The 16,730-nt window shown below is 44.1% G+C and overlaps 8 protein-coding genes and 1 non-coding gene across 9 annotated transcripts; 6 read left to right on the top strand and 3 right to left on the bottom strand.

The window, feature by feature from the left end:
* Window positions 1–287: 287 nt before the first annotated feature.
* On the top strand, window positions 288–4,549 carry L199_008109 (uncharacterized protein; the record flags this gene model as incomplete). The annotated part of the gene is made up of 7 exons (XM_064893792.1): window positions 288–612; window positions 673–752; window positions 827–949; window positions 1,096–1,342; window positions 1,435–1,559; window positions 1,631–2,335; window positions 2,390–4,549. 7 exons carry the CDS (start codon window positions 288–290, stop codon window positions 4,547–4,549), a joined length of 3,765 nt encoding a protein of 1,254 aa, XP_064749864.1.
* A 480-nt stretch (window positions 4,550–5,029) lies between these two features.
* L199_008108 (uncharacterized protein) lies at window positions 5,030–5,926 on the bottom strand (the record flags this gene model as incomplete). The annotated part of the gene is made up of 1 exon (XM_064893791.1): window positions 5,030–5,926. One exon carries the CDS (start codon window positions 5,924–5,926, stop codon window positions 5,030–5,032), a length of 897 nt encoding a protein of 298 aa, XP_064749863.1.
* Window positions 5,927–6,222: 296 nt separating this feature from the next.
* L199_008107 (uncharacterized protein) lies at window positions 6,223–7,862 on the top strand (the record flags this gene model as incomplete). The annotated part of the gene is made up of 5 exons (XM_064893790.1): window positions 6,223–6,424; window positions 6,622–6,779; window positions 6,948–7,043; window positions 7,111–7,704; window positions 7,770–7,862. The coding sequence occupies 5 exons, from the start codon at window positions 6,223–6,225 to the stop codon at window positions 7,860–7,862; spliced, it is 1,143 nt and encodes a 380-aa protein (XP_064749862.1).
* Window positions 7,863–8,344: 482 nt separating this feature from the next.
* On the top strand, window positions 8,345–8,459 carry L199_008106. Its single transcript, XR_010449976.1, has one exon. It is a non-coding gene; the product is annotated as a 5S ribosomal RNA (ribosomal RNA).
* A 391-nt stretch (window positions 8,460–8,850) lies between these two features.
* L199_008105 (uncharacterized protein) lies at window positions 8,851–9,294 on the top strand (the record flags this gene model as incomplete). The annotated part of the gene is made up of 1 exon (XM_064893789.1): window positions 8,851–9,294. One exon carries the CDS (start codon window positions 8,851–8,853, stop codon window positions 9,292–9,294), a length of 444 nt encoding a protein of 147 aa, XP_064749861.1.
* Window positions 9,295–9,844: 550 nt separating this feature from the next.
* Window positions 9,845–10,508, top strand: L199_008104 (uncharacterized protein; the record flags this gene model as incomplete). Its single annotated transcript, XM_064893788.1, has 3 exons — window positions 9,845–10,037; window positions 10,115–10,420; window positions 10,486–10,508. 3 exons carry the CDS (start codon window positions 9,845–9,847, stop codon window positions 10,506–10,508), a joined length of 522 nt encoding a protein of 173 aa, XP_064749860.1.
* A 771-nt stretch (window positions 10,509–11,279) lies between these two features.
* L199_008103 (uncharacterized protein) lies at window positions 11,280–11,588 on the top strand (the record flags this gene model as incomplete). Its single annotated transcript, XM_064893787.1, has 1 exon — window positions 11,280–11,588. One exon carries the CDS (start codon window positions 11,280–11,282, stop codon window positions 11,586–11,588), a length of 309 nt encoding a protein of 102 aa, XP_064749859.1.
* A 362-nt stretch (window positions 11,589–11,950) lies between these two features.
* On the bottom strand, window positions 11,951–14,182 carry L199_008102 (uncharacterized protein; the record flags this gene model as incomplete). Its single annotated transcript, XM_064893786.1, has 2 exons — window positions 11,951–12,208; window positions 12,380–14,182. 2 exons carry the CDS (start codon window positions 14,180–14,182, stop codon window positions 11,951–11,953), a joined length of 2,061 nt encoding a protein of 686 aa, XP_064749858.1.
* A 577-nt stretch (window positions 14,183–14,759) lies between these two features.
* L199_008101 (uncharacterized protein) lies at window positions 14,760–16,115 on the bottom strand (the record flags this gene model as incomplete). Its single annotated transcript, XM_064893785.1, has 4 exons — window positions 14,760–15,392; window positions 15,459–15,534; window positions 15,622–15,652; window positions 15,851–16,115. 4 exons carry the CDS (start codon window positions 16,113–16,115, stop codon window positions 14,760–14,762), a joined length of 1,005 nt encoding a protein of 334 aa, XP_064749857.1.
* Window positions 16,116–16,730: the final 615 nt, after the last annotated feature.

Here is a 16,730-nt window from a genome sequence, read left to right as displayed (position 1 = left end):
AATGGGAGAATGACGAGATGACTCAATGGATGGGACTGCCCAGAACTGAGCCACCATAGCCGCACCTGAAAAAAAAAACATGTAAACAAATCACAAACACCTGTAGCATCGATCGCATGACCAGTTAGTTCACTTGAATTATTTCAATTGGATAACCTTACCTCTGACTTGCATCTTCTGTCATCTTCACATACTTTCACATTCTCAGGAGTTCCGTGACGACCTACATACATGATCATAACGAAGCAAAATTCCACTCACTCTTAGTGGTGTTTTGACGAATCACGATGGACGAGCAAGATCGTCGCCATCATCACGAAACGAGTTCACCATCTAGTCCAACATCTTCCACTTCAAGCCAGACGGATCAACAGACCCTATCTCCATACCATTCTGCTGCCATACCTGAATCACCATCTGCATCTCTATTCTTGAGGACGGCGGAGACTCTCGATGGATTATCAAAGCAATTGACGAATATCAAAGATGATAATGACACCGAGGTAGAAATAGTCTGTTGTTGTGGAAGTAGTCTTTCGAACAATAGTGGGAATATATGTAAGAGCTTGAGGGAGAGGGAGAAGTTGGAAGATAAACTTAAACTTAGTGGTGGTTAGTCCCATCTAGTCATGTCACACTCATATACAAGAGCTAATTCAATTCTATGGATAGAAATCGGCAACGCTCTTCTGCAACGATATGAAGCTCTAGAATGTAAACATCAAAGGGAAGTAGAAAAGTATGAGAATCAAGTGAGTATCTAAACACCTTGTCCAAGATTGGCCTATTGACTGAATTGAACTTTGATCTCGTTTCGTTGGATTAGCTTCAAGTGAAACGCAATGCTCTGGTTGAATGTATGAAGAAAGTGAATAATCTGGAAAAGGCGAATACACAACATCTACAGAAGTTCGCAGAGGTATCAAAGAAGAATGAAGCTTTGGAAAAGGTAAGTGTTCCTTTAATTGTACGCGTTATCTTCCCACTATCATCTCTCAATGCTTTGTCTTTATCTTTCTTAAACCCTTTGGCCAACAAAGTTTCTTGGATGTCCAGATTTCGTGGTGTACGATGACAACGCTGACGCCCATGCAGCGTTATACCCAAGCTATGCACACCCAAACTCTGACTCAACAATCTCTCACTCACGTACGCTCGGAACTTACGACGTTCAGGACAACTTCGCAAAGGCAGAAAGTCGCTCTGGCCAGTGGGAAAGGGATAGAAGAAAGGCTATTGGAATCTGAAAAGAACTATGAAGATGTCAAAGATCTGATGGAGATGGAAATCAAGAAAACAAGGGATGAGTTGAGGAAAAGGAAGAGAGCGGAAGCTAGGATTGGTGAGTTCTGATACTATTCTGCTTCTGAGATGTGAAAATGCTCAGCTCGAGTAGGTATGCTGATATTGAATGTTGTTCCTTGGATACCATAGACGAGCTGGAGCTGCAACTCAAATCTGCCAACAAAGAAGTCGAAGAAATCAAGCAAGCTAGAGCCAAAGATGCTCAGGATCTACTGGCAAATGCCAAAGAGAGATTAAGCGTGTTACACAGCGAGGTAAGTCAGCTGATGGAAGCGGGTATTGCATTATTAGACCTGATTAGCTGATAAATACCAAATCAAACCAGTTATCAGAAACTTTCCGCACGGAGTCACCATCTGACATGCCAGAATACCAAAAAACCTTGGAAGATCTGGTAGCCACCAACACACTGTTGAAACATGATGTGACCGAATTGACACATTCCCTAGCGGAAAGTCGAGACGAATCACGAATGTTGAAAGAGGAAGTAGAAGAATTAAGGGCCTCGATAGGAAGTGTAGGAAGGATGTCACCTTTCGAACGATTACCCACAAGATTAGCTAGCGAATTAGGATCAGGTCATTCGAATCATTCGAGGACCGAATCTAGTCCTGTCATCTCTCTTGGACATGGTGAAAGGGGATCATGGAATCGAATGAGCGTAGCTTCTTCTTCGAGAACGGGAGGGATGAGCGCATGGGAGCATCATAGGAAGATGTCCATGGCTGCTTCATTCACTTCCAACTCTTCCTCGACGGCTGCCGATGGTGCTCTCATGTCTCCCGGATTGGGTATGGGTCCAATAGGTGAATTTGGCGGAGTACTATTGAATGAAGATGGTACAACCAGAATCGGAATACTGAGCCCACCTTCTGGAAGAGAAAGTCCAAAATTCCGGACTTCGCCTAGTGGTGGGATTGGTTATGTGCTGAATGGCGTACCGAAGACAAAACCTGGACATCAAGTTCGACCTTCGCTTGCGAGAAGCTTTAGCGCCAATACAGATAGAAGGTCGAGAAGATCTTATGCTGTAAGTTGGGCAGTTGCTTTGGTTGGTGTATCGCTGATTTGGTTATTCTCACAGTCGCAGGGAGTTGGACCCATTGCAGAATGGTCAGCAGGTGAAGACATATCAGGTATAACCGAAGAACCCCTCTCACCTGGTACAGACTATTTCCGAGCGGCAGAGAAGAACCGTAAGAGACGTTCATTGATGTTAGCTAGACGATCGACCATGTCTCCAAATGAGTTTACCGAATATTCACCCAACGCAAGTACTACAATCATTGATGATTATCCTTCACCGATGTCGGATTCAGCAGTATCCAATACCAGTCCCAAACGAGCCAAGAGGAAGACATTGTTGCTTCTGACTAAGTCTCAGGGAGTCCAGACGGAACCAGTCGATATTGGTATCTCAACGGACCCAGAACCAGAAAGAAGGGAACCTACTTCGGCTCAAGGTCAAGGTATGGTCTCAACCTCTACGGGGACTTCACCGATCCCTCAATCGGAAGATCATTCGGAAACTTCCTCCATACAGGATAATCGAGCTGGTATCTTATTGGTGGTCGTGGAGCATATGAGTCGTATCTTGGCTAGATTGAGGGATGCGGACGTACCTACCTTGAATAAACGGTTGAAGAAACACAACTTACCTGGAGATGTCGGACATCTATCTCAAACTACCATGAGATCTTTACAGCAGGAAGTATCTGAATTACGAAATCAATTTAGAGGAATACCAAGTTCAGCTTTGACTGGTGGGATCGACAGAAAAGATTTCAATCTTTTATTGAGATTATTCAAGGATGTGTTTACGGATTTAGTGGACTTACAAGCTATAGTAAACGATATCACAATCAACCCATCACTAGGCAAGAAGTTACAGAAAGCTGCGTTTAGGGAAGATGACTCGGTAGACGATGCGGGTAAATCAAGCAAACAGACTGGAATTGGAGGTGGTACTGGACTAGGATGGATTGCAGCTCCAATAACGAAATTCTTCGTAACTCCTGCCGAAAACGATCATTCGAGTGAAGGATCCACCTCACATGGCAAGAAGGGATTGGAGAGGGGTAGACTACAGCCTAATAGCAACATGCCTGTCAAAGCTGCACCTAAACAACAAGCTACGGCTAGTGCTACTACTACGCATGTCAGTGTCGAATTTGGCGGGACGGGTATAGTGAGGAGAGCCAGTCCTGCGAATCTCACCACGGCCAACAAGGAGGTGATCGACGATTTACCCTCCTCACCGATCGCCGCCCAACATGAAGATAGGAGTATCTCACCAGCCACAGGATCGGACAATTCGCTGGTACCTCCTACGATCCGTACAGTCAGACGATCAAAATCACGAGCGAATAGAAATGAACTTTTAGGTATCTTTGCGGGTGCTCAGAAACCTATCACTCCGACTGATGGAGCATGGACCGTCATAGGTAATGGAGTAGCCCCTGGTGTCTCAAGTGGTCAAAGAACATTAAGATCAGTCAGTTCGCATGTGTTTAGCAATACTAGTGGTAATGGAGATAAAACCATAAAAGCTAAACGAAGTGAGGAAAGAAAGAAGATCTCTTCTGTCGTGGATGCAATCATCGACCCTTCGACTTCTACTCTGGCTGAAGATAATGAAGTGATACTTAGTGGATCGTATGAACCTCAGCCTCCGCTGTTGGAAAGGACCCTTAGACCTAGGGGATTGTCAGATTCGAGTATCAGATCGACATTCATCAGTCAGTCAATCAACTCTATAGATAGTTCCGGTACAGCTACGATCAGAGCACCTCCGTATAGTGGAGGAGGAGGGGGAGGAGTGCTGCAGAGCCTATCGAAAAGATGGTACGATTTTAGAGGATCGACAGAAGTAAATGAGGAAGTTTCACCGGTGAATCCAGATGGTCACAACACACAAAGTGCGATGGGTAACATAGAAGATAAACCGAATCCTATACCATTATCTACCTCTTCCACCCGATCATCCATATCCACTACCACTTCGTCATTGTTAAGGGATAGAGCAATATCACCTACGAAAACCAATATCGTCTCGCCTATATCGACTTCTACATCCACCTCTTCTCAGATCCCAACTCAAGGAGGTGGCACGGGATTATTCGGGTTAATTGCTTCTTCCTTAGCTCGGAATAATGAGATAGAGCGCATGGGGGAAGATGAAGATGAGTTGGTAGGAGCGAGTCTAAGACAGGGTGGAGCGATGGGTAGGAAAACCTGGCGATAATCGAATCATCAGAGAGTAGTGGATGGAGAATGGACTACCTGACGTTTTTAATTTTGTTATAATTCTTGGGCTTTGATCATGTTTTCTACTTGTTCTGTTTTGTAAAAACGATTCTTGTATTATTTCTGTCAGTGTAGCATTTGTTAGCATATTTACTTTGGTATTACCCCTTGATCGATATTATACCTTGGCATTGATGCATTTCACCATGTATATATCACCTGATGATCGTTAATCTCGTACAAAATCGTTAAGTTGCTTATTCTATGTTGCCATCGTTGGGCGATTATGATATATATACTATGTGTTATGATGTAATAATGATATGCTGGTGGATATATGAATTGGTGATGATGTGTGTAAGACGTTTTTTCTTGATTCTTGGATTTGCGAATCTAGATTTTTATACCTTGTGAGGCATGTATGCTGTGCTAGTGAGGAATAATCGACTTGAGCTGAACAAGAAAATTTGTCTGTTGATCATTCCTTTGACGCATTGTTTAATTTCGCTCGTTTCCTTTTCTCCCTCCTCATCGCCGATTTTGACTTGGCCGGTGATTCCTGAGATCCAGATTCATTCACCTTGACTTGATCACCATCTTGATTGACCTGTGGATCGGACTCGTCCTTCTCGCCTTGTTCATCCTCGTCATCGTTTGCTAAAAATCGTTTGGAATTTTTCGACTTTACAGGCGATCCGAATGGTCTAGGTCCGTCGTATGGGAATATCCCTGATCCGCCGGGAGAAGATGTCGGTGGAATCTGTACGGGGGTGGTATGCCTAGATGGGAGTGGGAAAGGTGGTTCATCCTCTTCTTCACTTTCATCTTCATCTTCCTTCGAATCGTTCTTGTTGTTTATCTGCTGAGCTAAGATGGCAGGATGTAGCACAGTTCTGTTGCTATTCCCCGTAGAGAAAGGATCTTTCTTCTTCTTCCCCTTGCCTGTACTAAATGGGTCTACTGCATTCACCTTTCTTTTATTCTGATTTGATAATTTGAACTTCGATTCTTCCTCATCTTCATCCTCATCGTCTTCATGAGGAACTCCATTACCATGCACCTCTTGCTTTTCTTTACCTTTTTTCTTCTCCAAGTTCAACTTCTTACTCAGCCCGACTAACCCATTCCGCTGTATCTGCCTACTAGCATTGGGGTTGTCCAATAATGGATGTCCTAGACCTAGACGATCTTCGGTCTGTCCCCTTATATCTGGTCTTAGTAGGTTCGTCAACCCCTCGTCTTTCTTGGACTGGGATGAACTGGAGATACCGAAATTGTGTGGTATCCAGGAATCGATAGAGGAGTAGAATATCGATGCGGAGAGGGACAGGGACTCGGATGATGGGTTATCGGGGTTTTGGGTTGATTGTGACATCTTCACTGTACGGTGATATAATGGGTTCTGCCTTGAGCAGTTGGTCTTTGACGAGCATGGAATAGTGTAAACAAACATTCTACTCAACATGCTTACACGGACCACACTTCTCGGTTATGACGATGATATGCTGGATGAATTCGAGTGCCACATTGGGAATTTTCCGTTTTCCCCTTACCAACACAGGCTGCAGTCATCGTCGTTCGCAAGTTCACAAAAAAAGATCGATAATAATCCATCACTCTTCTATTGTTTACACAAGATCTTGTATAGCCTAACATCTTACATCCATCAAGATGGCTTCCATCCCAGTCCCACAAGCATCCGAAAAGCCCTCCGGGCCAACCGCTTTCGCCCCATACCTCGATACCGTCGCTAACATCTTTCACCCTGTGACTGGACCGGTATTAAATACTTATGGGAGATTTCACGGATGGAAGGAATCGATGGGTTTGGTTCAGCCTGGAACGGTGGAGAACTTGACTAGGGAGGTGCAACGTGAGTTTGGTTCTGCTTCACGCTGTCCCCTTTTCTATCATCTGGTTTGAGAGGAACGATTAGCATATAGAAGGCGGAAGGTAGAAGATCGATTTACAAAGAAATGAATATGGAATTTCAGGTCTTAATACTATATCACCCTTCACTGTTATCGCTCACTAGGTGGATGACATGCTGATTTATCTTGATGAGAATAGAGGTTCAGCTTGCGAACTGGTCATTTGACGGTGCAAGAGCAGACGTAGCTAAAGTCGTATCTGCGAACCCCGCTTTCCAACTCACCCACTCCTTCTCCCTTGGATCCACTACCCGACCTCCCGCTTACAACTTTGGTGCTATCTTTGCTAACGCTAAGGTGAGTTTCGATTGTCTTCCAAATGACAAATCGCAGGAACAAGCATGATTTGAGGAAATATGCGGTAGAAACGGATTCCCATGTGGAATCACCCGTCAAGGACCGGGATCGAAGCACGGGTTATGGCAGATATGGAGAAGTCAAGAAGCTGATCGTAATTTGGTATAGACCTTCCTACAAGGTGGTGTTGATGGTTCCGGTACCGTTACGATGCGAGCAAACCAGACTTGGGCTCCTACAGATATCACCAAAGTACAAGCTCAGGTAAGTTATCCAGCTCCTCTTCTGTTAATGCACTAATGATAAATGCTGATCTTGACACTTGTTACAGCTCACTAACAAAGCCGGTCAATCGATGTTGCAAGTTGAACACGACCACCTGGGGCCTCATTACACATTCTCATGGAAATCGATGAACCCCGGTATACTTGATGGAACCGGTATCCACATTGCCTCTTTACTCCATTCATTCTCTCCTCGACTATCATTAGGTTTCGAGACCGTCATTCAACATCCTCAACCATCTATCTTGGAGACCGCTACTTCCTACGTTGCCAAATTGACTTCTTTACCCAACCCAATTGAGCAACTCACCCCAACCGTTCCAGGACAGCCTACGCCATTCTACCCATCCTGGACTGCTACCGCTCAATTACAACCATCAGGAAACGTCCAAGCTACATATTACCAAAAACTGAGTGATAAAGTTGATGTCGCCTTGGATTTACAAACCATCATTCAACCTGCCTCGATGCTTGGTCCAGCCAAGAGAGAAGCGTTGGCCACTTTGGGTGCCAAATACGATTTCAGAATGGCAACTTTCAGAGGTCAAATTGATTCAGCGGGTAAAATCGGAATGTACCTCGAACAGAGATTCACACCTGCTTTCGCTTTCTTGGTGGCCGGTGAGATCGACCATGCCAAGGTGAGTGATTTTCAACTGTGTAGGATATGGGTTTGCAGCTGATATTGGGAAATGAAATGGAATAGAACGCATCGAAATTCGGTGTTGGTATCATGATTGAATCTTCAACGATGACTCAAGAAGAGATGATCGCTGCTGGTATGTTGACTCCTGTATAGGAGAGTCACCAAGGGCGCAAGGATACATAACGAAGAAAACGGAAGAAAAGGAAATAATTAGGCGAAGAAGCGGTTGAGTGGGAATGACGATCAGCTAGGAGGGGAAAGTAGGGTGGGAATGTCTGCGCGATGTGGTTAGGGGCACGAAGATGGCCACGAAGTGCAGAGGCACTTGCATCTCGTTAAGGAGAGAAGTTTAGCCGCAAATCATAGAAGACAATCTCTAGTTCTTGCAGAAGAGGAAGCAGCTTTTATATATTATTCATACGACTTTGTTTAGCAAGGATTTACATACTAATCTGTATCAACGCATGGATCACTTTTCAGGATACTGTCGGATATGGTATGATACTGTCTTGGCAAAAACTAACGCCATTTGCTGATTATACTTTACAAACACGGCAACTCACTCTTCATTTCCCAGCGTTACGCGTCCGATCAACTACCAATACTCAATCATGTCAACCCTCTAGTCATTCTTCTATGACCACAGATTGAAAAATATACCGCATCCCATTAGCTCTGCGAAGTCAAGCTTCAAGACGCTCGGTAAGTACCAAAGTCGGGGACGATTTGGGAACCCCGAATGTTGTAAATTGTTCAATGCCTTTTTTTCCGTTCTAGATTTTGCCGATGCCCATACTCTATCATGGACTGCTGTGAATCGGGACGGTGGATGCGATACACTGTGTCGGAAGTGCTGAGATATCGCAAACTTCCCATCGCAATGAGCCTAGGCCTTCTAACTATTAACGGATCCTTCATCTATCCAAAGGGAGTTATTCCGATTGGAAGGCGAGAAACGCTACTTCACTCCAAGACGATGGCGTTCGGGTTCGGGTTCGGTTGGAAGGCTTGAGCCGATAAGTCGTACAGCATATGCGGTGTGTATATATATAGATATCACAAAGCAGTCTTGACTGTTGGAATAATCACTTGGATCATCGACTCGTCTTCAGTTCCACCTATGTTTCTCGGCCCAAGCATCATGGCCGAATCAACCAATACCTCAAGAGGATTATCCTTCTCCGCCATCAATGGAGATGGTACTGAAGATAGGAAAGTATCATTTGATATCGCTACATCACGATTATTGACTGAAAAGTCCAAAGCAGAGACCATCATCACCAAGCATATAGATTGGAAGTGCGCTGTTGAGACTGAATCCAATTCTGATAAAATCAAGCAATTACAAGTTGAATTACAAAACTCGTGGAAGATGTATAAAGATGATCAGAGTGAGAACCCTATTCCTGAAGAGGTCAGGAAGATCTGGATTGATTGGGCTGATCATGAGAACCAAGGTGCTAAGGGACTTTCACAGGAGATCCAGTATGCTGCTTATATGTGGATGAGGAGTATTGAAAATGATTTGAGAGACATCGAGATCGAATATGTATCTTGTAATCTTTCTGACGGTGTGCAGAAATAGAAGTACGGTATGATATCACACTATGCTGGATTATTCGACAGGATCGTAGGTTCTATTCAGTCTGATAACCAGATATCAGTCAGACAGTCTGATGTTGAACACCATGATCCCTGTTCCAAGAGATGGATGTGTTACCGTAAGACGTCAGTCCTTTCCGTCCCCGTTCGATCGGTACCGTACGTATGAAAGCACAGGGTGATACATCTCCTTCACGCAAGTACATAACTTACAATACTGTACACCAGCACGTCACATCATTCGTTCTCTGACTCGTATGATATCTTGACTTGACAGGGAAGCCGCGTGATATGACGTGGGACGTTGAGAGTAACATCTTGCTCCTTCGCCAATCCTTTTATCATTCTCATACGTTGACCACACACAAAGGAGACAGATATCTACCCACCAGTACTTCATCATCCTCGTAGGGTGTCAGTCATAATGTCTATAAAAAGGTTGTCCCACCTCCAATTCAGTAAGCAACTCGTACTTCGAAAAACACTTTGCCAACGTCATTGTACTTACCAACATCGAAATTAATATCGACAATATGTCTAACCCTACTGCCGCTGCGGAGACTCCATCTGTATTGTCTGCTGTTCATACTCCTGCATCCTCTTCAATTGGGTCGACAGACGGAGCCATCACCGATGGAGGCAGTGGCGGGCATACCTCTGGAGGTTCCAAGAGTGAGACTGACCCCGATCTCAGGCACGCTGGTGAACATGAGAGAACAAATCATGGTAAGTGTGGTACATCCTATACAGTAATAAATTTTGTATGAATGAGGATATGACCAACCAGCTGACGGAACAGACAGACAACGCTAGTCTATCGTACGAATATGGTCCGGAGCTACTCGAGCGCAACAGGGCCTACAGAGGACTCTTCGAATCCTACAAACTTCTTCGATCGTGCGTGGAATCGGGCACATCCCCTTCAGTAGAGTTGAAATCGACATATGATCGGGCTCAAGCGAATCTCCAAGCAGTGATTAGAAAACATAGACCCTGCAATACTGGGTGGGTCCCACCGGGGGGTATGGAAGAGACCTGGTCTAGATGGGGTAATGGAACTACCCATGCACCTACTTCAGAGCTCTATGAGGAGGCTAAATCACAATATGGTGGGAAGATCTAAAAGATTTTTGGGAGATGAGTGCGTGGGCTGAAAGCAGGGGAACAACTTTAGATAAGTTGACGAATGCGTTGTAGATGAGTTTTTCAATATGAGTTACGTGATAGCTCAGAGTCTATGGAGTACGAGAACACACGAAATTTTAATCGAGAAAGAGATTTGTTCTTTCATCTGTACATGTGATCTCTTCTGCCTTGTCAGACCGTTTGGATCGTACATCCAGTACAGTACTGTATAGTAGGTTGTGCCTAGTTTCATCTAGTGCGATATGATAATATTCAAATAAGGTTTCTACTGCAATTGTGCAATAATACTATACTACAATAGTGAACGTAGCAATCCGAAAACTGTGACTTTTGTAAGCATACCAACATATACTTATTCCTTCTGGACGTGGAGTGACTGTACGTACAATACAGTATTGAGCGATCAGTCGAGTATCAGACATAAATCCACAGGTATAAGTAAAATATCGTCCGGGATCTCCTTAGTCGTTTCTGTCCTACAACAGCCCGACCAGAGGGCGGTGATGTCGTAATATAGAAATCACTTACTGCATCCTTTCAAAGAAGGTTGTCCTTGTTCTGATTCTGGTTCTGCTCCTGGACTTTGTCCGTCGGCTACATCCTGTCCAGTCAAGCTACGATATCTCCTTTGAACTTCCGAAAGCCACAAAGGGGCTCGTATGACGCTCCTTTCTTAGTCTCCTCAGTTGTCCCACCGTCAAACACCTTATTCTACTATATAATATATACCAAGAGCCTCTACTCCTTTTCGCTCTCGAAGAAAAGACAACACATCACCTTATACTCGACTGGCCATAGATACTGTAGAGTGCCCAAGTAACGATGTCGAGGAACGAAGCTTCACTTGACACAACCGACAAGTTCCCTCTTATCATAAGTGTGATGAAAGGCACGAACAACAACTCTCAATCCTCTACAGCTACCACTACAACTACAGCTACAGCTACGTCCACCAGCGATGACAGAACTGGAAATGGAATTTATCAACAATCGAATGACACTCAAGTTACAGTCATCGAATATGGAGGTTCAGGTTTAGGTGAACGATCAGAAATGTATAAAAATCCTGCTGCCAACGAATCTGCCATTACCGTACACCATGTTGGATCTACTTCAGCTGGTGAGAAATGAACCTGATGATCATCTTCAATACAGTTTACAGTAGCATGACTTACGGTGTTTTTGATATCTGTCGGATGACCTGGATCGTATATCGTATTGTGCTGTACATGTTTTATGCATGGTGGATGACGATGATGTTGATGATGGTGATTTGATATTTACAACATACGAGATGCTTGATTTGCTTTTCTACTTTAAAATACTATTCTATTTGCATATACAAATTTTGATGATCCCATGCCACTATTTTACAACGTCTAGTTGATCCATCTCATCATCTCGCCATCCCTCCTTTGCTCAGTGATTCCATCACTCTCCCTGTACATCTCTGGCCTTTTCTATCTTCCATCACCATCCTCGTTCATACCCGATCAGCTCTTGCCAAAAGCCTTATAAGGGTATACTCTCCATTCCTTGAACTTCACTTGAATATACCTAGTAACCTGTTCGACCCATCTCTTATCAGGTATAACATTCTCTCCACCTAACCACATTTCGATTCTGGTCAATTTCCTTCTCGATAAAACTAACCCACAGATTGTAGAGGAAGATCCTGGAGGAGGGGGGACTTCATCTTCGAGATCGCCTGAGATGAGTAAGAAGATCAATTCGAGGAAGAGGTCGTCCATCTATGATGAGAATATAGGGTCTCACGTCAGCTCATGTACAAAAATAATGGACAACTTCCACTAATCAACGTCTACTGATGTAATTCCTGACATTCACGGGGGAGGAATGGTTGGTATAGAGTGGATTATCCGTTTATTCCCTTTCCAACGAGATGAATCAAGACCACTCACGGCACTAGCTTCTCCAGCAATCATGATCTTCCCTCCCTTCTGACAATACTTATCTTCCCACATCGGTCTGATATGAGATTTGAATATATAAATGTTTGTTTCCTCCTGGAACAAGTGGGTTCCCAAGCCTGGTCCTCCCTTCTGAACACTATCTCCAATCGGTTCAATCTCTCTCCTCTTGGACTTGGCGATAGATCGTCTCAGAGCTTTCCAGCCCCCAAATAAATCTTCCAAATTATCAGCTTTGAACAAGGTGACGAGGTGAGACGAGTAGTCGGAAGCGTTTGGATGGGAACTGAGTGGGTTGAGTGGAGAGAGAGCTGGCATCGATGCCTTTCGCTGGTGCTGATGGGCTGTATTGGAGAAGTACATCGTCCATGAATGGGTTAAAGGATGGAAAGTAGAGGTGAACATCGCGGGGGAGGTCGGTGTGTTGAGCGTGATGGAAGGTATGGGAGGTGGGTTGACGAGTGGTCTTGAGATGATATGAGGTTGTGTAGCTTGAGGTGAATCAGAGGGGAATACCAATTTACCATCCTCTTCGTCCTCATCTACTTCGGAAGGAGGTGTAAGTGGTCTTTCTGCAGTGATGACAGAAGAAGGCTCCGAATAGATTACCCTGTTGATGTTGATTGACGAGACTTGAGGCGTGCACTCGCCAATAGGTGGACTTTGAGGTGGGGTTGGGTTAGACATACTTGAACTTGGGCTGGGTTCTTGTCGAGGAGTGATTGATTCGGGTGTATGTGAGAAGGTATCAAGTGAGCCGATGATAGGAGTATTGATGTCTCCTTCTTCTGTAGAGTTTGATCTCGAGAGCGGTTCTTGTTCGGCGGAGTTGAAGTATCGCGTGGGTATTTCGCCGAAGTAGATGATGTTATTCTCGAATCGTCTTGGTTGAGAAGGTGGTGTGCTAGGAGGTGGGAGTTTGACTTTGATGGGTGAAGTAGAAGTCGAAGGTACGATATCGTCAGCTCTTTGAGAAGGAACTTGAGTATCGAGATTAATGCTTGTTGGTTCTTCTTTCCCCTCTGGTTGGGCTGGCTCTGGCGGTGGCGAAAGGACCCTCGTTTCATTTTGTGTATCGTCATCCCCACCTTGGAAATTCTCATCTTTCGTGATGATTTCGGTTGCCTCTTCTTCTATCACCGATTTTTTTTTGCCTTCATCACCGCTCGCTTCGTTATTACTACCCAGGACCACATACACATCGCTTGCATCTTTCTTTTGCTCCTCTTCATCATCCCTCCCCTCTGCCTCCTCCTCCTCCTCTTTTTCTTCCTCCGCAGTATTCGTACTGGATGTAATCGATTGTTTCCCTTTCTTCTTTTTATTCTTCTTACTATTCTTCTTCTTCTTGTTAGTACCCTTGCTATCCGAATTAGTGATCGTTGAATCACGCTCTTCTATAGGAATGATATATGCACCAATATCTGTCAACTCCGTAATCACGCCAGTCCCTAAACCTTCATCTTCTGTTTGTTTCTCTTGATCCTCTCTAGATCTGATACTCTTCGTCCTTGGATAATTCCCTTTCAGCCTCCCTCTTGTTCCACTTTCCGTCTGCCCTCCCTCACCTGTCACCTGATCTAACCTTACATATTGAGTAATACCCACAGGGTCCGTCTGCATCATCCAATATCCTGGGAACGCCGGCATATGCTGAGTGAGGGCGTGGGTGTTGACGTGACTCATCAATCTTGAGATTTTGGACTTATCCGGATCGGCGGAGATGTTACGGTAGGCGGCATTGAGAAATGTGTTGCCATTAGTAGGTGTCGAGGGGGAAGGGGAGGATGACATGGTGAGGAGTAGAGGTAGGGATATCTGAACAGGATAGGAGGTTTACTTTTTTATTCTTGTAGAGACTGTGTCTTTCGGTGAGAAGTGATTTGTAAGCCGTGGAGACGGAAATGGCACACTATGAACTTATTTTTATTTGAAGAGGAATTTTCGAAATGAGCGGAGAAGGGTTTTGGGTGTCTGTGGAGTGGGTATGATAGGATGAGAATGGATGGGGGGAGAGAGTTCGAGGATGAAGAAAAGAGAGAAAAGCTAGAAGATGGATGATGAATGAAAAGTGATCCACACCAAAGGAAGGGCTGAGTGGATGAGCGGATGAGTGGACCTGTCGGATTCAACCTATAACCGGGTCCGTGCGTTATCAACTGGTTGTGACCCTGAATTAGCATATAACACTCGTATATCTCATCGTCCAGCTGGGGATACTATCTATTTGAAAAAGCAACAGTAGCAAAGTACGAATACGAACACGAAGTACACAGAGAATGTCCCGATCGAACCAAACATGTGATAACTCAACAACTAATATAATATGATCTAACAAATCTGGATGAAACAGGACCACAACCGCAGCCATCTACTCATCGACCTCTACCACCTCTCTCACCACCACTCTCCCCTCTTCTTCTCTTTCACTCAACTTCCTCCTAACCAATCGACCCATCGTAAACTTCTCTTTCTGTTCATCCCATCTGCTTCTCACCGCCTCCCTAAACCCAGATCCATTCTCCTTGAGACTTCTCAGATCAATTATACCAGTTGGTAAATTGATTGTGGGGATATTCAAGTTGGATAAGAACAATGGGATCTGGGATGGTGAAGCTGTATGAGGGGTAACCAGAGGTGACTCATTCGGAGATGATGAATGAGGTAATACTTCTGAAGAGATGGTAGAATCAACGGTCGATATCATTTCGATAATTGGATCTTTGTCCACCATGATCGCCCTGTTATGACTAGACTTCTTCTGTCTTTTGATATATCCCGTTACACCACCTTTAAACCATGATAGATGCATTATCAAAGCCAGACCCAGCATTACTGTGGGCACCCAGCTATTACCCATGAATGCTCTGGAAGAGGGTCTGGCACAGTCGATAAGGTATATCGAGTGGAACAAGATCCGAAAGATGAAGAAGGAAGAGAGGAATCGGAGGTCGTTTCGAGCCGAGGGGAAGAGATTGGATATGGCGAGATCGAACGTTGGGAGCTATAGGTTGAAGAAGACGTAGTTAATGACATATAGTATACGATGGGTAGCAGAGACCTGACTCACTTCCATCACTGCGCCCATAAGGAAGATAGGTGTTATCCGAGCTTGTACGACGTAGAACATCAAACCGATGTAGACACTACGATACAAAGCATAAATTCAATGTGAGAAGATTATCAAACAAAATCTATGACGAGATTCAAATCTTGTAGACTGTACAACTCACGTATGATGGATCCATCCAGTTAATAAACCCACTTGCGAAGGGTATTTGAGATATCCAATGGTGAGCTATGAATGTCGCAGTATACGAGATCAGTCATCGAAATCTTTTGATCGACTGCATTGATCTGAGCTCAGTCGGTTCAATATTCAGTACTCACATCAGCTGAATGACCAATGCAAGTCAATATAAGCTTACATTCCAGTCGTTGAGCGATAGTAAGACAACTCACCAAACAAATAAACACCGAAGAAGACAGACCCGAACCAGCCCATCTGACCCATCCATCCCTCTTGACCAGCTTCGAACGTCTCTTTCAGTCCATTGGTCAGATAGCTGAGGAAGAAAGGGAGAGACAATATCGTCATAGTACATGATGAGATTGACGATAGGATATAAGCTTTCTTGCGCTCTGTATCAAATCGAGGAGAGAGGATGGTATAGACAATGTAGGATAGAGTGAAGATTGATGAGCAGAGGAAGAAAGGGAAGGACATGGTGAATCAAGTTGACAGTTGATTGTTGATAGTTATTCTATGGGGTAAGATAAGGATATGTTTTCGCTGTGATTACACTTTACACCTTGTAAACCTACAGTCTACAGTCTACTATCTATTTATCTATACGAACCTGAAGTTGAGAAAGAAAGGAACATGAATGGAGGGTCAAGTACTTATATGACCAGATGAAACGTGCGATATTTATCTTAGATAGACGCGTTAGGTTTATGTTTATCTTGGCTTTGACATTTCGAGGTAGTTGGGTGGCAAATAGATCATATCGTGGATTTCGAGGTGGACCCTGAATATCAAATGAGGAATGTCAAACGCTCATGGAATGTGATAAGATTGAGATTGGATTCGAGTTGGATGCGAAAATGGAAATCATAACTGACAGCGATAGGGAGATAAGTGTAAACTAAATGTATAAGAGAATGATTATGAGTATGATCATATCGGTCTAGGATATAGGATATACTGTATGTAGGGTTTTGTTACTGGTTTATCCAGTTTATGCTCTTCCCCACATTCCACATTCGATACCCCGTTTCACCCTACATTTGACCCTCAACCTGTGAGGATGGATGTCTTCCAAGTATAGACTCCTCTCAT

The sequence above is a fragment of the Kwoniella botswanensis genome, chromosome 3 (assembly GCF_036426115.1).
Source record: "Kwoniella botswanensis chromosome 3, complete sequence".
In the NCBI taxonomy this organism is placed as follows: Eukaryota; Fungi; Basidiomycota; class Tremellomycetes; order Tremellales; family Cryptococcaceae; genus Kwoniella; species Kwoniella botswanensis.
This window is presented reverse-complemented; position numbering and strand designations above follow the sequence as displayed.